Source organism: Carassius gibelio, chromosome A11 (assembly GCF_023724105.1).
Source record: "Carassius gibelio isolate Cgi1373 ecotype wild population from Czech Republic chromosome A11, carGib1.2-hapl.c, whole genome shotgun sequence".
In the NCBI taxonomy this organism is placed as follows: domain Eukaryota; kingdom Metazoa; phylum Chordata; class Actinopteri; order Cypriniformes; family Cyprinidae; genus Carassius; species Carassius gibelio.
In genome coordinates this window covers 1,622,028-1,642,720 of record NC_068381.1, presented here as the reverse complement: position 1 = coordinate 1,642,720, position 20,693 = coordinate 1,622,028, and the positions used below count along the sequence as shown (strand labels likewise).

Genomic DNA, 20,693 nt, shown 5'->3' with positions numbered 1-20,693 from the left:
TTACACTGATCATTTCTGCCCTTAATGAAGAAAAAAGTTAAAGTTTTCTGTGAATTCGCCTAAAATGCTTAATGTTTTTCAAAACCCATATTTTTTTTTTTTTTTTTGAAAAGCAAAATTACATTATTACATTACAGTAACATGTTAATATTTCTGTTTTTAACAGCGTTGTATATCTCCGGCATGTTCTACCCTCGCGCGAGTGTGACGTCATCACGCCCGAAGTTCTCGATCACACGAACACTTCAAAGTTCAAACCTCGGCTTCCTGCAGAACAACGCTTTCAGATTCAGACCTCGCTCAAACACACTGTGATTCTCACCTCCTCGTCAGTTCTCAGTCGTTTCTCTTGGTTTATCACGTCTCTTCTCTTTGGTTTGTGTGTGTGTGTGTGTGTGTGTGTGTGTGTGTGTGTGTGTCTGTCTGTTTCTGCTGACAAAGGTACTTTCAATGTTTTTTATTTTTTAGTTATCGGGCGAATCCCGTGAATGAGAACATATGCAGGTCACATTTCACACCAAAAATAACACAAGTTATAATATTTTTAAATGTAGCAAATGATGCCTAAACCTTCATTTAGGTTATGTTAGGTTTTACTTTCCTGTTTTTCTCCATCACAGTGAGGAACAGGGAAAAGACAACAGACAGCAGATCTTTCAGACAAACGGGTGAGAAAACAGAGAAATGTTCAAAAATGTTTGATCATCAGATTATTATACATCTTTAAATGTATGCTGTGATTTTTTTATGAGTTTTATTTAATGAGGATTACTCAATTAAAAATTTTCAAATGTATTTCAATATATATATATTGCAGTTTCAGATGAGCAGGTAAGAATAAAACATTTCTGATAGGGAATAGTTTTTGATATGACAAACTAAATGTACAATTTTCTTTACTGTACACAATATACTAGGGAGCTATTTGGTGTGTAACAGTGTTGTAACGTCTGTTTCAGAATGAACCTAATGTTGGAGACAAACTGAGCACAGAAAACAGAGACAGAGAAGATTCAGAAATCATCACTTGCTTAAATCCTGCACATCCTGATCCCAAGTTTATAAAAGTACAGACGAGAGCAAACTATGTGCAACACTTTCAGCAAACATGTTTCAGATATTCCTATGAATGCATTACTGTACCACATTAAAAGGGGTTTTATGCTTTTATTGTGCAAAAGTCCTCTCAAAGAAGACAATGCTTGTCTCTAAGATGGATCCTGTCTTTGTGAGTACTGGTTTTAGAAACTGGAGAAAGGCAGTTGAAAAGTTTACAGCCCATGCTAAAAGCCATTCCCACTGCCATGCAACAACTGTGTATGCTCAGGAAACTGCCATTTCTTGTGTTCAGTCTGTCTTGAAAGACAAAAGAGATGAAGATGCCTTTCAAAGTCTTTTTGAGCAAGCAAATGTGATTGTGGATTCTCTAAATCTAGAGTCTATCAAAGTCCCAGAACCAAGGCGACTTCCTAAGCGTTTTAGCACAGATGCAAGCACATACAAGCCAAAAACTGCAACAGAGTATTACAGAGTTGAGTTTTATCAGGTGCTTGATGTGGTTTTCATCAGGAAGATCTGCTGACCTTACAGAAACTAGAGGACACTCTGCTCACTGGACAAACTGATTCAGTGTGTTGTGAGTATCCTGAGATCAGTTCAGTTACCAATGTTTTGGCATAACTACCAATTTGGATCCAGTTTGGAGGCAGCAAACATTCTTAAAGGTTTGTCAGTGGAAGTCCGTGGCCTTTTCAGTGAAGTGGAAACTCTGGTCAGGTTGCTTCTGGTTGTGTGTCAGGAATCAAGAAAAACTAAGACAGCATTTAGTAAAATTGAAAATCAATTGGGAAATCTTTAGGATAAGCAATGCACACGGATTATATAAAACTATACTGTCAGTACATCATAGTGAAATGAAATTGTTAATGAAAAGTCTATTCAGTGACTAACATGGAGTGTCCAAATATATTCACAGTTACAATTTAAATAAAATAATAAAATCTGAACAATTTAATTCAAACAAATTTCTAATGAATCGATCAATCAAAGTTAGTTAAACAAGTTTAAAGAATTATGATTGCCACAGACTTTCTTTTTAAACTTCACAATATAACATAATTTGTATTATCGTAATTATGACTTTATTCTTAAAATATTATGACGTTAATCTTATTTATTCGGTTATTTTTCAGCGTGGCACAAAAATGCTGCCTTATGCTATTGAATGCAAACACAATTTTAGCACAGCGGCCAAAGAACAAACAAACAATAAATAAACAAACAAACAAACAAAAAGGAAAAATAGAGGCGGGATATTTGTCTTCTGAGTCAATGTTGCTAAAATGAATTTGAGAAACTTGCCATCTCCTCATTGTACGTGCCTTTAGAGAGAAATGCATCTTTAGGATTACATAATGAAAGAGTTTTGAGTTATTTTGTTTTCAAATAGTAATAGTAAAAAAAATAAAATTAAAATAAAAAAACACAAAAGGCATTCTATAGATATATTTATCATGTCGGTGAAGCGCTCCTCCTTAAGACCAAGACAGAAAGTGCATCCTGGGCCCGTTTCCCAATAACGATTGATCTTATCGCTTAAGAGCGTTTTCTACGAGTAATTTTACGATTTTTCGTCATTGTTTCACGTGCGTTTCCCAACAATGCACTTAACACTGTCGCACGTAGCTGTGCTTTAAGTGCTGCTTAGGAGTCGCTGTCCGTTTGTCAAGTGCTGAAATGTCACATTATAGAATGACACTCTATGGCTCTTAATTGTAAACTATCGTTTATTGACGTTAACCCAATGCTGTGTTCCAGACAGACAACTTGGATATAATAACTATAATACAATACGATATTATATTATAGTGTATAATATTATACTTTACATAATAAATATGTTTATAATTTATGTTAGGTAAATAGCCTGAATGCACTGTAAGTCACTTTGGATAAAAGTTTCTGCTAAATGCATACTTTTATTAAAATGTATTTATTTATATACAGTAGGCTATAGAGAAAAAGAGAGACGTTATTTCAGGGTCCAATACTTAGCTGGTTTTTGTGCACTTCAGCAAGTCATTGACAAATTGAATCAAGTTAAAGGTGTAATCTTGCCGATTGTGATCACATAAATCTGGTTTCTTACGATGCATTTAGGGCTTTACGATTACTCCAGAGCACTCATAGATCGTACAATGATTTTCAAGTGCTACTTAAGCTACGATGATCTTGGGAAACAGACCGTAGAGAGAGGTGTTATTTCAGGGTCCAATACTTAGCTGGTTTTCCTACATTACTTATTTTATTCTTTTTTTCAGTCATTTAATTTAAATGTGTATTTCTATTCTTTCTGTACTTTTTAATTTAATTTAATTTATCAATTAATAAAAAATAAATAAAGAAAACGATTGTTCATACAATGCACTTAGGGCTTTACGATTACTCCAGAGCACTCGTAGATCTACTTAAGTGCTACTTAAGTTACGATGCTTTTGGGAAACAGACCGTAATATTAAAATCAGTCGTACAATAGTTTTTACGAACTTCTTAGGCTTACGAAACTTTTGGGAACTCAACCCTGATTTTTTCCTTATTTTACAAAAACACAAGATTTTGTAGATATTGTGAGTGCACACAAATACAAGTAGACCCTTTGCAGTTCTCCGAATGATGCATAGGGTACTCTTACATTTATGAGCAAATATGATTATCATTAAAAAATTTAAAATAAATGCAAGCTGACGCCTCCATGTCCTGCAAAGCTCTTAGTCACCGCACAAACGAATGGATATGCGCCTAACAGCACTCAGGTTTATCCAGGTTAAATGTTTAGATTAATGCTGTGGAATGCATGAAGTGTATTATGTCTGTTTATTTTAGGCAAGTCGTGTTGGTTTGAGAAGAATACAATTCTTCAAATCAAACATAATGCTCAACTCACTGTCTGCCGTTTGCTCGTTCCTTTAATAAACAAAAACTTGAATTCACCAAACACAAAATTTTACACACATATTTCTAAATTAACTTAATCAAGAAACAAAAATAAATACTAGATTAGATTAGATTAAACTTTACTGTCATTACACATAGGTACAGGGCAAAGAAATGCAGTTAGCATCTAAACCAGAAGTGCAATAAACAGAATATACAGTGTCTACAATATGTTACAAATGTACAATAAATATGCAAATAAGGCAGTATTATGGACATAATTTACAGATTTGAAATACTATCAGCATGATATACAGATAGGTGTACTATGAACATACTATACAGATGGATTATGTAAAAGTGTATGAACACTATAGGTGTTACAGAATACCCGGGATGCTGAGGAGAAAGATAGTTTATTAAGGTACAAGCAGACGAGCGGGTAGTGCTGGGTAGAGTGATGAATGGCAGTGATGAATGGATCCGTAATAGCAAGGTGAAGAAGTCAGTGGAGGGAGGTGTACCACACACACGCACGGAGGAGACTTGGATCTTTGGGGAATCGCTGGAGAGAGGTAAGTAGAGGTAGTGTTAGTCCTTAGAGTTAGCATACAGGTAAGACCTTGTCACGAACCAGATCGGATGCTGACTGAGTGCGTGTGTGTGTTATTTATAGTGACGATGTGATTGGATGGTGATGAGGGTCAGGTGGAAGTGATTAGTATTCAGGTGAGGGAGTGCATTGAGAATGAGTGGAGGTGGAACCTGGCGTGTTTGTAACAGTACCCCCCTCCCCATGGCCCACTCCTGAGGGCTGAGGACCCACGACAACTTGGTGGACGTCCTCTTCCTCTGGGAGCTGGTCGATCGGGATAATTGGAGTGGAAGGTGTTAAGTAAGTTCGGATCCAGGATGTCGTTGCGTGGGACCCATGAACGTTCCTCTGGACCATATCCTTCCCAGTCCACTAGATATTCAAGTTGTCCACCACGCCGCCGGGAGTCCAGGATGTCTCTGGCTTCATAGGCAGCACCGTCTTCTAGGAGGGGTGGAGGGGGGACTTCGGCTTCGCCAGGTTCTGTGAAAGGAGAGACAGGGGGATGGTGAGGTTTCAGGAGAGACACATGGAAAGTGGGTTGAATCCAGTACTCAGGAGGTAATTGCAGACTACAGGTAAGACCTTGTCGCGAACGAGATCGGATACTGACTGAGTTCGTGTGTGTGGTATTTATAGTGCTGATGTGATTGGATGGTGATGAGGGTCAGGTGGAAGTGATTAGTATTCAGGTGAGGGAGTGCATTGAGAATGAGTGGAGGTGGAACCTGGCGTGTTTGTAACAGTACCCCCCCTCCCCACAGCCTGCTCCTGAGGGCCGAGGACCCCGACGACGTGGTGGATGTCCTCTTCCTCTGGGAGCTGGTCGATCGGGATGATTGAAGTGGAAGGATCGACAAGTCGATCTTGGAAGCATTTTAAGTCGATCGTGAAGATTTTTCAAAATCTGAGAAAGAAAGGTGCGAGCCTCCGGTGCGAGTAGGGAGGTGCGAGCCTCCGCTGACTGCACGCGCACCTCCCAAAACAGACGAGACATTTATATTGGACACAACTGTTTTAGACTGAAAACCAGACCATACAACTGATTTAGACGCAGGTGCCCGGTGTGATGAGATGTACTAATATCCGTCTGCTCGGGCATTATTGTTTTAGGCCTGTAATTGATTGATTATTGAGGTAATACGGATGGCACGGTTCGCTTAAAAAAACCAAACCTTTCGGTTCACCACACATGGTTCGGCACACGCTTCAACTTAAATCTGACAAAGCATCTGCAATATCATCTGTAATATGGCTTGCTATAAATGGCACGCAAAAAAAAAGGATTCAGCTAATAAATGTTTCTGTTGATGCATGTGCATTCTGGCTTCCCAGACATTACAAAAACATGAGAGAAAAAAAAACCCTGGACAAATCATTCACTCTTGTTCAATCATAATTTATTCCGTCATCACCTGGGTGTTGATATCTGTGATTAAACTAAACTCATGTAAGCTTTGACAGTTTAAACATTTAAGAGCCAGAGGAAGCGAGTCCGCGCGCACAGTGAGAAGATTTGTGCATGCGCTCATCCGATGCGCGCAAATATGCGATGCTGTTTTACATTTCATTACATTATTCAGTTTATGTTGCTAAAAATTAATGTAGGTCTGTAATTTGTGTGAAAATATTTTTGAAGAATTGAAGGATGACTGTTGTCATAATATTTTGTATGCTAGTTTCAATAACCTGAGTATTTCCATTTTGCAGTATTTGAAATATGTTTTAAAAGGGAAAGTGAAACAGCACATTATTGGCTTAGGCCTGTAATAAGCCTGTGGAAATACTTAATGTCTGTTGAAAATGTTGAATTACAGTTAGCAGTTTGTATAGTTATATACTATTTGTATTGTTAAATAATTTGCTAGTGACCAACAGGCAACAAGAATGTCAGAAGAACTTACAATGTGGCTTTTTAAATAATTTTTTGCAAGTGGTAGATCTTGGTTTACATTTGGACTTTGGATGTGATCTTAGGCTCGAAAAGGTTGGTGACCACTGTTCTATATCCTCGAGCCCCAGGCAGCCAAACGAACATTACTTGACAGTTCAGCATGCTAATGTTGCCACACCCACCCCTTAGTTGAACTGCTGACTAGGTTGTTGTCAACTTTTTCGTTGTTGTCATGACAGTGTACGCACGTGCATACCAGACACACTTGGAAGGAACTTTTAGATGAATGCTTTCCAATTCGATTTTTTTTTTCATGCGCCTTGCTTTACTAACATGCGAGTTCACCATCCTTTCTCCTCGTGAACCTATGGAGTTGTGAGTTTAGACTGTTCCTGTGGTATTGAGCAACTACAATTCATTTTAATCCCATAATTTTATATTATAATTTATTTAAAATTATTTATTTTAAATTTATTTTAAAATTAAAAAACTAAAGTAAATCGTAAGTGGAAGTGCATTTGTTGATTCTGTCATAAGCATACATCAGCAATTACACATGTTTAGGGGAATAGGGCATTATTAATGTACCATGTAAGGTGGAATGTGCTAGAAATGGGTAAACCACTCTCAGTGAGTCTGCCCATAGGGTGGGGGCACTGCCGCTCAAGTCAGTGTCCCACATTGTCCCTCAGAAACATACCCCTTGTCCTCCCTTGGGCTTATTAGCAGGTGGTCACCCTAGGCAGCACCGTCTTCTAGGAGAAGTGGAGGGGGGGGCTTAAGCTTCACCAGGTTCTGTGGAAGGAGAGACAGAGGGATGGTGAGGTTTCAGGAGAGACACATGGAAAGTGGGGTGAATCCAGTACTCAGGAGGTAATTGCAGTTTGAAAGTGACCGGATTGATCTGCTGAAGGATGGTGAATAGGCCAATAAATCTGGGACTTAGCTTGTGGCAGGGCAGGCGCAGGCAGATAGGTGCGACCACAGGCGATTAGGGACGGGCAGAGGATGGAGCTTGCCTGATGGTAGATGGTGTGGGCTCTTGGAGATGGCGCAGTTTGTACATCTGTTCACATACCTTCTGACATCTGAGGCCATGTTGGGCCACCAGAAGCATTCCCTAAGCAACGAGAGGGTTTCATTGACCCCCGGGTGACCAGTGCCAAGAGATTTGTGAGCAGAGTGAATGAGTGGAGTGCGCCGGGTCCTGGGAATGTACTGGTGTCCCGGTGGGCAACCCGGTGTGGTGTTGGTAGCAGGATCGGTTGGAGGAAGGGTCTCGGCGGACCAGGTAATAGGGCTGATGATGACCTTTTCTGGGAGAATGGTTTTGGGTTCCTCGAGATTTTCTTCGGTGGCGTGACACCGGAACAGGGCGTCAGTCTTCACATTCTTTACCCCTGGGCGATACGAGATGGTAAAGTGGAAGCGGGTGAAGAATAGTGCCCACCGGGCTTGTTCGTTGCATCCACTGGAGGCCGCTAGAGTCCTAAACTGAAGGGCATATTCATTGAAAGACATTTTTCCCTGTTTGAGGTTATACAGCTTCTCACCAATAGACGAGTTCCAAGCTGGTCTGCCAAAAACTTATCGGAAATGGTCGATGAAGCTGGAATAAGACTGGATAACTGGGTTATTTTGAGTCCATATAGAATCTGCCCACAGTAGTGCTTTACCTTGCAGTTGAGAAATTACGAATGCTACCTTGGATCTCTCGGTGGGGTATAAGTGCGGTTGCATCTCCAGGACCAGCGAGCATTGAAGGAGGAATCTGCTGCACTCCTCCGCCGAACCAGAGTAGGGCGCTGGCCTGGCCATGGGACTGGTGTGAACGGAAGGTGAGGAGGTACTGGCATCGTTGGCGAAAGTGCTCAAAAAGCAGAGTTCAGTAAGAAGACAGCTGTAGTGAAAAAGCTGTTTATGAATCTGCTGGTCCTTATCTGCGAGCTCGACGTAGACAGCATTTTCACTGGATGTCCTCAAGAGCAGGAAGTGGTGCCCTGTGATGCATTGGGCAGTTTTCATCACCCTCTGCAGTGCCTTGCGGTCAGCCACTGAGCAGTTCCCATACCAGACTGTGATGCAATTGGTCAGGATGCTCTCAATCACACACCAGTAGTTCACCAGGATGGCTTCAGTGTCCTGAGGAAGAAGAGGCACTGGTGAGCCTTCTTGACCAGGCTGGAGGTGTTTGTGGTCCAGGACAGGTCCTCCGAGATGGTGGTTCCCAGGAACTTGAAGCCGGAGACACGTTCAACAACCATCCTGTTAATGTGGATGGGGTCGTGCATGCTTCCTTTCTTCTTCCTGAAGTCTACAATGAGCTCCTTTGTCTTGCTGGCATTAAAGAGCAGGTTGTTGTCAGTGCACCATGTGGGCAGGTGCTGTACCTCCTTCCTGTAGGCAGTGTCATCGTTGTTTCAGATGAGGCCAATCACATTACATTACATTACATTACATTACATTTAGCAGACGCTTTTATCCAAAACGACTTACAAATGAGAACAATAGAAGCAGTCAGGTCAACAAGAGAACAACAACAGTATACAAGTGCCATTACAAGTCTCAGTTAGGCTAGTATAGAACGCATAGCCAGGTTTTTTTTTTATAAATGAAAAGAGAAGAAAAGGAAAAGTGTTAGTTGGTTAAGTGCAGGCGAAAAAGATGAGTCTTTAGATGTTTCTTGAAAATGAGTAAAGACTCAGCTGTACGAATTGAGATTGGGAGGTCATTCCACCAGCTGGGCACAGTCCAGGAAAAGGTCCGTGAGAGTGATTTTGAACTTCTTTGGGATGGTACCACAAGGCGTCGTTCACTTGCAGAGCGCAAGCTTCTGGAAGGCACATAGGATTTAACCAGTGAGTTTAGGTAAGTTGGCACCGTGCCAGTGGTCGTCTTGTAGGCTAGCATCAGTACCTTGAATTTGATGCGAGCCGCTACTGGTAGCCAGTGTAACCTGATGAGGAGAGGAGTAACATGAACTTTTTTTTGGCTCATTGAAGACAACCCTCGCTGCTGTATTCTGGATCAATTGCAGAGGCTTGACAGTACATGCAGGAAGGCCTGCCAGGAGAGCATTATAATAGCCCAATCTGGAGAGAACAAGAGCTTGGGCAAGAAGTTGGGTTGCTTGCTCTGACAGGAAGGGTCTAATCTTCCTAACGTTGTATAAGGCAAACCTGCAGGACCGGGTTGTTGTAGCAATGTGGTCTGTGATCTTAAGTGATGATCCATCACAACTCCTAGGTTTCTGGCTGTCCTCGAAGGAGTAATGGTTGATGAGCCCAGCTGTATAGAGAAGTTGTGATGAAGCACAACCTTAGTCTTCGTAAGGTTAAGCTGAAGGTGATGGTCATTCATCCAGCTAGAGATGTCACTCAGACAGGCTGAAATGCGAGCAGCTACCGTCGGGTCATCTGGTTGGAATGAGAAGTAGAGTTGGGTGTCATCAGCGTAGCAGTGATAAGAAAAGCCATGCTTCTGAATGACAGATCCTAATGATGTCATGTAGATGGAGAAGAGAAGTGGTCCAAGTACGGAGCCTTGAGGAGCCCCAGTAGAAAGGTGGTGTGACTTTGAAACATCACCCCTCCAAGACACACTGAAGGATCTGTCAGAGAGGTAGGACTTAACCCACAGGAGTGCTGTTCCAGAGATGCCCATCTTTCTGAGGGTGGACAGGAGAACCTGGTGATTAACAGTGTCAAAAGCAGCAGAAAGGTCCAGTAAGATGAGTACCAAGGATTTTGAAGCTGCTCTTGCTAGTCGCAGGGCTTCAGTAACCGAGAGCAGAGCAGTCTCAGTTGAGTGGCCACTTTTGAAGCCAGATTGGTTGCTGTCCAGGAGGTTGTTCTGTACAAGGAACATAGAAAGCTGGTTGAACACAGCTCGCTCAAGTGTCTTTGCAATGAATGGAAGAAGGGATACCGGTCTGTAGTTTTCAAGAAGCGCTGGATTTAGAGATGGTTTTTTGAGCAGTGGGCTTACCCGAGCCTGCTTGAATGCTGAGGGAAATGTTCCAGAGTGAAGAGAGGAGTTGACAACGTGAGTAAGCGAAGGTATGACGAAGAAGAGATCGCTTGAAGGAGGTGAGTGGGGATCGGATCAAGTGGACAAGTAGTAGGATGATTGGACACAGAAGTTTGGAGACGTCCATCTCTGAGAGTTGGGAGAAGGAGGAGAAAGAGTGTGTGTCGGTCATTGTGAAGTTGTCCTCAGTCTGCGGTGTGGAGAATTGGTCACTGATGGATCTTGTCTTATTCGTGAAGAAAACTGCAAAGTCGTCCGCTGTAAGAGTCGATGGAGGAGGTGGTGGTGGCGGATTAAGAAGAGAAAGTCTTGAAGAGTGTCCGAGCGTCACAACAGCTGTCAATTTTGTTGTGGTAGTAGGATGTTTTAGCCGTGAAGACATACAAACTGAGGTCGGTAGAGTTTCTTGATTACTGCCATTTCCTCTCTGCAGCCCTGAGTTTAGAGCGATGTTCACAGAGAACCTCGGAGAGCCAGAGGGCAGATGGGGTGGTGCGTGCTGGTCTAGACAACAGTGGGCAAAAGTTGTCCAAGCAAGATGTTAAAGTGGAGCAAAGAGTGTCCGTAGCGCTGTTAGTGTCCAGAGCAGAAAACTGAGAGAGTGCAGGAAGCGAGGATGAAACCGCAGAAGATAGGCGAGATGGAGAGAGGGAGCGTTGGTTTCATCGAAAGGTGACCTGCGTTGGTGTGTGAGGCACTTCAGGAGTAAGTGATAGGTTAGCAGTAATGAGGAAGTGGTCTGAGTGTAGATGAGGTCCAGTTGGTTGCCTGATTTGTGAGTCGCTGTAGTAGACACTAACTTGAGATCAAATGAGGTGAGCAGAGTTTTGAAGTCAGCAGCCTGGGGTTTATCTAGGTGGATGTTGAAGTCACCAAGTTTGATAGCAGCACATCCAACTCCTCCAAGAAGTTTCCCAATTTACCTGGAGGACGATAAATGACCACAAATTGGATTTTAACAGGGTGGGTTACAGTAATGGCATGTGATTCAAATGAACCAGTACCTGTGGATGATGGATGAAGATCAAATTTCCATTCTTTTGATATAAGGAGACCCGTACCTCCACCCTCAAGTGCCCTGTCGGTGTCCTCGCTCGGTGGAGTCGTGTAGGTAGAGTTGATGGTCTTTACACTCGTCGGTATTAACATGAGGAGGAGTCACACGAGGGCTGCCGTGGTGAAACCTAGCGCTTTTGTATTAGCCTGATTACTTGTGATTGAAGTCAGCTGGCCACGCCTCACTATTTAGCAGATCGAAACCAGCCAGTCCCGCGATAGGCAAACGCAAAACCAAGCGCCACTTTCAGCACGTATTAACCAGGGTAAGACACAAACAATTTAAACCAAAACCTTTCCTAGCAATGACGATCACCCACTAGTCTGATGAGAAAACAAGATAAAACACTCACAAGCTGCTGTCCTTTTATGTTGCTCGACTGTTTCTTCTGACAAGTGCTTACCAAACAGCTAATTAAGTACTTACACTGGCTTTGGCCACACTTCACTATTAAGCAGATCGAAACCAGCCAGTCCCACGATAGGCAAACGCAAAACCAAGCGCCACTTTCAGCACGTATTAACCAGGGTAAGTGATAGAAATATAAGAGAGAGTCCTGAACAGGTTTCTAATGGCAGTGGTCTGGTTTAGTAGGCTTTATGCTAGACTGGAATGAGTTGAACAGAAGCAGGTTTAAGTGTGTCAAATACTCAGATACTTTAGTTGTTTACTGCACTGAAATGATATCAGAATTGTATTAACAGTATTTCATTAGATCGAACAAAGTTTGGTGTTTCTGTCATTTTGTCACGCGACATGAAGACAAACAGGTAAAACAGGAAGTAAATGACCTGCAGACAAACTGAACACAAATCTGCTTCACTGCAGCTGAAAATCACTTTTACATTACACAATAACTTATGATCATATAATATATTTTGTGAAAAGATGAATCTAACTTTTAATAAGGAGATTTATATGTTTGTTGGAAAATATAAAGCTTGTACTATGCACTTTCTTTAAACAGCAGGTCATAGTTCAGATTGCTCAGTAAGTTTACGAGTCTCTCACTTTGTTTCAAATGAATGATTGTGTTTCAATTACTATCAGTTCTCACATTTTAACCAGTTGCATATAAATATTGATGAAGCTGTCATGACGCAAGCTCGTCAAGTCTAAAAAAGAAAAACTATAAATTTTTTTCTTTAAAAGGCTTTAAAGAGGGAAATAACAATGGCAGAATCTTCACTAACAGCAAGAAAAACCAGGAGACAGAGAATCGACGCTTTACCTCCATGTAAGTCAATAACCCTGAAAAACACTTTGACTTTTCTTTTATAATATTGCATATGTACAGTTCATGAATGTAAAGCAGATTAAATAATTTCATTTTAACAAGAATAATTATTGTACATTTATTTATTTAGGTGAGTGGTTGTGTAATGAGCTTCATATTTAGGTTCTGATCAGCTTGTCTGGGTTCATTTTACAATAATAACCAGCTGACTGTACATGATCTCTTATTTGAGTTTCTTCAGCACTCTTTGTCTCTAAACACTTTCCTAGCAATGACGATCACACACTAGTCTGATGAGAAAACAAGACAAAACACTCACAAGCTGCTGTCTTTCTATGTTTCTCGACTCTTTCTTCTGACACCAATCACCATGGTGTCATCTGCAAACTTAATGATGGAGTTGGATCCATACACAAGCTTGCAGTCGTGGGTCTAAAGGGAGTAGAGGATTAAGCTCAGCACACAGCCCTGTGGTACTCCGGTGTTATGAAGTGAAGTGAAGTGACATTCAGTCAAGTATGGTGACCCATACTCAGAATTTGTGCTCTGCATTTAACCCATCCAAAATGCACACACAGAGAGCAGTGAACACACACACACACACACACACACACAGCAGTGTGCAGCCATTTATGCTGCGGCACCCGCGGAGCAGTTGGGGGTTTGATGCCTTGCTCAAGGGCACCTAAGTCGTGGTATTGAAGGTGGAGAGAGAGCTGTTCATGCACAACCCCCACCCACAATTCCGTCCGGCCCGAGACTAGAACTCACAACCCTTCGATTGGGAGTCCAACCCTCTAACCATTAGGCCATGTCTTATGTGTTGTCATAAGATATTGAACAAGGGCCGGTCCATGCAGGGCTCTATTGGTTCCCTTGTTTTAATTAGAAGTTCCCTCCAGCTTGGAATGCCTCTAAACTGCCAGGGCCCATATGCACCTGCATATCCTGCACACCCAGACTATGCCACTGGGGAGACCGATTTGTACTTTAGGTACTGTTGTCATGATCATTATCACCTTAAATCCTTCCTTGAGGCAAAATAGGAAAAACCAAATGATTATTAATAATACATTAATACATTATCAAGATGCAAAGTAAAAAAAAAAATCACAAATTACACCTCATATAAATTACACCTCATAAGTGCATGTTACAACGTCATATTAATGAGCTCATCCGAATACCATATGGTGGCATCTGGCGTTACTTATCACCTAACAGTGCTTATTTGATGGCGTTATGAAAACAAGAGTTTAAATATTAATGCGGTGATGAGAAGCACGCAAATTCTGACCCATTTGGCTTTCCATAGAATACACCCTGAGGAGCTCTGACGTCACTGTAGTTCAGTGAGAGACTCCGAGAAAGTGAAACTAACTTGATCAACAACAATATGGACACCTGAAACCATCAAACTCTTTAAACAACAGAATATTGAGTCATTCAGAGACCCTTGTGTACACATCTGATACTCACAGGTAAGAGATAGAAATATAAGAGAGATTGTCCTGAACAGGTTTCTAATGACAGTGGTCTGGTTTAGTAGGGTTTATGTTAGACTGGAATGAGTTGAACAGAAGCAGGTTTAAGTGTGTCAAATACTCAGATACTTTAGTTGTTTACTGCACTGAAATGATATCAGAATTGTATTAACAGTATTTCATTAGATCGAACAAAGTTTGGTGTTTCTGTCATTTTGTCAAGCGACATAAAGACAAACAGGTAAAACAGGAAGTAAATGACCTGCAGACAAACTGAACACAAATCTGCTTCACTGCAGCTGAAAATCACTTTTACATTACACAATAACTTATGATCATATAATATATTTTGTGCAAAGATGAATCTAACTTTTGATAAGGAGATTTATATGTTTGTTGGAAAATATAAAGCTTGTACTTTGTACTTTCTTTAAACAGCAGGTCATAGTTCAGATTGCTCAGTAAGTTTACGAGTCTCTCACTTTGTTTCAAACAAATGATTGTGTTTCCATCACTATCAGTTCTCACATTTTAACCAGTTGCATATAAATATTGATGAAGCTGTCATGACGCAAGCTCGTCAAGTCTATAAAAGAAAAACTATAATTTTTTTCCTTTAAAAGGTTTTAAGAGGGAAAGAACAATGGCAGAATCTTCACTAACAGCAAGAAAAACCAGGAGAAGGAGTAAAGAATATGATCCTCCATGTAAGTCAATAACCCAGAAAAACACTTTGACTTTTCTTTTATAATATTGCATATGTACAGTTCATGAATGTAAAGCAGATTAAATAATTTCATTTTAACAAGAATAATTATTGTACATTTATTTATTTATTTATTTATTTAGGTGAGTGGTTACGTAATGAGCTTCACATTTAGGTTCTGATCAGCTTTTCTGGGTTCATTTTACAATAATAACCAGCTGACTGTACATGATCTCTTTATATTTGAGTTTCTTCAGCACTCTTTGTCTCTAAACACTCTTTACATTCAACCAGCTTCATGAGGTGCATCATGGGATTCTTCATAAACAGTATTGAAGAAGTTCACACTAATCCTAAATAATGTCTCTTTCCAGCAATGTCATCCTCCATGAGTTCACTGTCTGAGGAGATTCAGTGCTCTGTATGTCTGGATGTGTTCACTGATCCAGTCTCGACTCCATGTGGACACAACTTCTGCAAGATCTGTCTGAATAAGTGCTGGGACAACAGCCAGACCTGCAGCTGTCCATACTGTAAAGAAACATTCAAGCAAAGACCTGATCTCAAGATTAATACCACACTCCGAGAGCTCGTAGATCACTATAAGAAGAAAAGTCTTGAGAAAACAACTGAAGTTCTGTGTGACTTCTGTGAGGAAAGAAAGCTGAAAGCGCTGAAGTCGTGTCTGGTGTGTCAGAGCTCTTACTGTGAAACTCACCTGGAGCCTCATTTGAGAGTGACACGTTTGAAGAAACACAAACTGATGGATCCTGTGAGTAATCTGGAGGACTATATATGTCAGAAACACGAGAGACCTCTGGATCTGTTCTGTAGAGATGATCAGACGTGTGTGTGTTCAATCTGCTCTGTGAAAGACCACAAGAACCACAACACTGTTCCTATAGAAGAGGAGAGTCAAGAGAAGAAGGTAGACGTTATTATTCTTTTAAAGGACTGATATCATGAGGAATCAGATTTTATTTCATATTGTGAATCTGTGTTATGATAAATGTGTCTGTGTTGTTCTCTCTATAGACTGAACTGATGAAGACACAGAAAGACGTGCAGCTGATGATCCAGAACAGAATCAAGAAGATTCAAGACATCAAACACTCAGCAGAAGTCAGAAAAGTGAGTTTAAAATAATAGAATAAAATAAATGTAAATATTTACCATTTCAACAAACCTCAATGTTTAGAAACATTGACAAGACATAACAATAACAAAATAAACAAACTATCAAATGAATTACAGATGAATATCAGACTAAAATATTTAGCAACAGCCAATAAAACAAGAACTAAAATGTCCAGGGCTTGTTCTGCTCTCGTCCAGGGTGCAGAGTGAAGTTTAATTCTTCATTTGAGGGATTCTGAAAACACATGTAGCCTATGTATGTGAACAAAAATGTATGAGCAATAGTTACACAGATTCTTCTGTTAGCAAACACTGCTAATAATGTGTTGCCTGTCCTGGTTGAGCAGAGAAACACAGAGAAGGAGAAAGCAGTCCGTGTGGAGCTCTTCACTGATCTCATCCACTCCATTGAGAGACATCAGACTGAACTGCTGGAGATGGTGGAGGAGCAGCAGAAAGCAGCAGAGAAACAGGAGCAAGAGCTGATTGAAGAGCTGGAGCAGGAGATCACTGAGCTAAAGATGAGAAACACTGAGCTGGAGCAGCTCTCACACACTGAAGATCACCTCCACCTCCTACAGGTCAGTCAACATGATCTCTCTGATCAATCATAATGCAGGATATGACATGCTGAAGGATTTCTCCTCTCTCCTGCTGTAGATTCACTCATCCCTGTGCAGCTCTAGAAACACCAGGAACTGGCCTGAGATCAGTATGAAGACTCACGAGAGTCTGGAGACTCTGAGGAGAGCTCTGACTCAACTGAAGGACACTATAGATGAGAAACTCACACTAACTGGTACATCAATACACACTGATCAGATAGAAACATGATAGTGTACTCTGTTCTTTAAATATAAGCTTCAGATCTGATTGTTTTCTTGTCATTAGTCTCTACAGAGCTGAAGTGGATGCAGCAGTATGCAGGTACAGTGTGCTGTCTGCACTACACTAGTTTACATTCATACACTCACTGCTTCATTACTGCACTACAATCTGATTAAACACTGGGTTAACTTAAAACATCAGCATCACAGAATATCTGTATTCTCTGTTTTCTCAGTGGATGTGACTCTGGATCCTGATACAGCTCATCCTAATCTCATTCTGTCTGATGATGGAAAACAAGTGAGATGTGGAGACATTAGACAGAAACTCCCAGACAAACCAGAGAGATTTGATAGAGGTGTCTGTGTCCTGGGAAATGAGGGATTCTCCTCAGGGAGATTTTATTTTGAGGTGCAGGTGAAGGGAAAGACTGAATGGACTTTAGGAGTGAGCAGAGAATCCATTAACAGGAAGGGACAGATCACACTGAGACCCAGAGATGGTCAGTGGACTGTGTTTCTGAGGAAAGGAGATGAATATAAAGCCTGTGAGGATCCTCTCGTCTCTCTGTCTCTGAGAGTGAAGCCGCAGCGGGTCGGTGTGTTTGTGGATTATGAGGAGGGTCTGGTCTCCTTTCATGATGTGGAGTCCAGCTCTTATATCTACTCTTTCACTGCTCAGTCTTTCACTGAAAAACTCTATCCATTTTTTAGCCCAGAACCTAATGATGGAGGTAAAAACTCAAGCCCACTGATCATCACACCTGTCAGTTATAATAAAATGAATTTACTCAATTATCAAATGCAAGATTAAAATAATGAATTTTATGATAAAAAATCTGGAAACATTATGTGCTGCTATTTTTTATAATAGCTTTTTTTATATCATGACAAAGGTCTTAAAACATTGTAACAGTGACGGTGTGTGTTATCTCAGTGAGGGTTGTGTGTAGTGTTTGGCTGCACTGAGTCTGTTTTATATATATATATATATATATATATATATATATATATATATATATATATATATATCTAGTTTATTCTTTTTTATCTATTTTTAAAATCTTTTTTTTGTGTGCCTTTTTCATGATCTACTAATTCTGGAGCAATAGTTTATTTGGAAGCAGAGATGAAGAGCAAGAAGAGCACACACAAGAGTCTCCTTGTGTGTGTGTGTGTCTGTGTGTTTGTGTGAGTGTGTGTGTGTCAAAGTCAAAGTCAAAGTCACCTTTATTTATATAGCGCTTTAAACAAAATACATTGCATCAAAGCAACTGAACAACATTCATTTGGAAAACAGTGTGTCAATGATGCAAAATGATAGTTAAAGGCAGTTCATCATTAAATTCAGTGATGTCATCTCTGTTTAGTTAAATAGTTTCTGTGAATGTATTTACAATCAAGTCAACGAGAGAAACCAGGCTCAGTTGGGGGGCCAGTTCTCCTCTGACCAGACGAAACCAGTAGTTCAATTCCAGGCTGCAACAAAGTCAGATTGTGCAGAAGAATCATCTGTTTCCTGTGGTCTTGTCCTGGTGCTCCTCTGAGACAAGGTCTTTACAGGGGATCTGTATCTGGGGCTCTAGTTGTCCTGGTCTCCGCTGTCTTTCAGGGATGTAAAGGTCCTTTCTAGGTGCTGATCCACCATCTGGTCTGGATACGTACTGGATCTGGTGGCCACGGTGACCTCGGAACAAGAGAGAAACAGACAAATATTAGCGTAGATGCCATTCTTCTAATGATGTAGCAAGTACATAGGGTGTTATGGGAAGTGTTTCCGGTTCCGGTTTACCTAATTAATGCAGCCTAAAAATCCTTTAACGGATTTGGATATTAAAAGCATATTAGTATGTTATGTGTAAGCGATGTTAAAGGGAGGTTAAAGAGATGGGTCTTTAATCTAGATTTAAACTGCAAGAGTGTGTCTGCCTCCCGAACAATGTTAGGTAGGTTATTCCAGAGTTTAGGCGCCAAATAGGAAAAGAATCTGCCGCCCGCAGTTGATTTTCATATTCTAGAGTTTTGAGAACGTAGCGGACATAGAGGATTATAATGTAACAGGAGATCATTCAAATACTGAGGTGCTAAACCATTCAGGGCTTTATAAGTAATAAGCAATATTTTAAAATCTATACGATGTTTGATAGGGAGCCAGTGCAGCGTTGACAGGACCGTGCTAATATGGTCATACTTCCTGGTTCTAGTAAGAACTCTTGTTGCTGCATTTTGGACTAGCTGTAGTTTGTTTACTAAGTGTGCAGAACAACCACCCAATAAAGCATTACAGTAGTCTAACCTTGAAGTCATAAATGCATGGATTAACATTTCTGCATTTGACATTGAGAGCATAGGCCGTAATTTAGATATATTTTTGAGATGGAAAAATGCAGTTTTACAAATGCTAGAAACGTGGCTTTCTAAGGAAAGATTGCGATCAAGTAGCACACCTAGGTTCCGAACTGATGACGAAGAATTGACAGAGCAACCATCAAGTCTTAGACAGTGTTCTAGGTTATTACAAGCAGAGTTTTTAGGCCCTATGATTAACACCTCTGTTTTTTCTGAATTTAGCAGTAAGAAATTACTCGTCATCCAATTTTTTATATCGACTATGCATTCCATTAGTTTTTCAAATTGGTGTGTTTCACCGGGCTGCGAGGAAATATAGAGCTGAGTATCATCAGCATAACAGTGAAAGCTAACACCATGTTTCCTGATGATATCTCCCAAGGGTAACATATAAAGCGTGAAGAGTAGCGGCCCTAGTACTGAGCCTTGAGGTACTCCATACTGCACTTGTGATCGATATAATACATCTTCATTCACTGCTACGAACTGATGGCGGTCATACAGTATAAGTGCGATTTAAACCATGCTAATGCACTTCCACTGATGCCAACAAAGTGTTCAATTCTATGCAAAAGAATGTTGTAGTCAATTGTGTCAAACGCAGCACTAAGATCCAATAAAACTAATAGAGATACACCCACGATCAGATGATAAGAGCAGATCATTTGTAACTCTAAGGAGGGCAGTCTCAGTACTATGATACGGTCTAAATCCTGACTGGAAATCCTCACATATACCATTTTTCTCTTAGAAGGAATATAATTGTGAGGATACCACCTTTTCTAGTATCTTGGACAGAAAAGGGAGATTCGAGATTGGTCTATAATTAACAAGTTCTCTGGGGTCAAGTTGTGGTTTTTTGATGAGAGGCTTAATAACAGCCAGTTTGAAGGTTTTGGGGACATATCCTAATGACAATGAGGAATTAATAATAATGAATAAATACCTGGGGTTATGTTTGTTTTCTTCTAAAAGAGAAGAAAAGTAATCAGATCTAGCAGTTTTTAATGCTTTTCTATAGGATATGCTACTTTCCCGCCAAGCAATACGAAATACCTCTAGTTTTGTTTTCCCTCAGCTGCGCTCCATTTTTCGGGCTGCTCTCTTAGGGTTCGAGTATGCTCATTATACCATGGTGTCAAACGGTTTTCCTTAACCTTCCTTAAGCGTAAAGGAGCAACTGTATTTAAAGTGCTCGAAAAGAGAGAGTCCATAGTTTCTGTTACATCATCAAGTTATTCTGAGGTTTTGGATATGCTAAGGAATTTGGATACATCAGGAAGATAACTTAAAAAGCAGTCTTTTGTGGTAGAAGTGTTGGTTCTTCGATACTTGTAACAAGAAGTAGAATTTGCAATTTTGGCTATATGAAGTTTGCACAGAACTAAATAATGATCTGAGATATCATCACTTGGCTGAATAATTTCAACACTATCAACATCAAT

General features: G+C 40.5%; 1 protein-coding gene and 1 long non-coding RNA gene across 24 annotated transcripts in view; one reads left to right on the top strand and one right to left on the bottom strand.

Annotated features, from left to right (window-relative positions):
- LOC128021971 (E3 ubiquitin-protein ligase TRIM39) overlaps positions 1-20,693 on the top strand; it is a 362,874-nt gene that overhangs the window by 139,344 nt on the left and 202,837 nt on the right. The window contains exons 2-8 of one of the 21 annotated variants that reach the window (XM_052609140.1): positions 14,861-14,936; positions 15,310-15,863; positions 15,971-16,066; positions 16,420-16,653; positions 16,733-16,871; positions 16,964-16,999; positions 17,136-17,317. The exons of 11 other annotated variants lie outside the window; for them this stretch is intronic. In XM_052609140.1, the coding sequence (XP_052465100.1) occupies positions 14,873-14,936; positions 15,310-15,863; positions 15,971-16,066; positions 16,420-16,653; positions 16,733-16,871; positions 16,964-16,999; positions 17,136-17,317 (1,305 nt within the window). In that variant the 5' untranslated portion in view covers positions 14,861-14,872. Of the gene's footprint in view, positions 1-12,475; positions 12,499-14,219; positions 14,227-14,667; positions 14,691-14,852; positions 14,937-15,309; positions 15,864-15,970; positions 16,067-16,419; positions 16,654-16,732; positions 16,872-16,963; positions 17,000-17,135; positions 17,318-17,618; positions 17,883-20,693 lie in introns of those variants that run through there. 9 more of the 21 variants (XM_052609119.1, XM_052609121.1, XM_052609115.1 and 6 more) reach the window with 9 other exon arrangements.
- The window catches only part of LOC128021997 (uncharacterized), a 336,783-nt gene that overhangs the window by 138,214 nt on the left and 177,876 nt on the right, over positions 1-20,693 (bottom strand). The gene's annotated exons all lie outside the window — the stretch shown is intronic.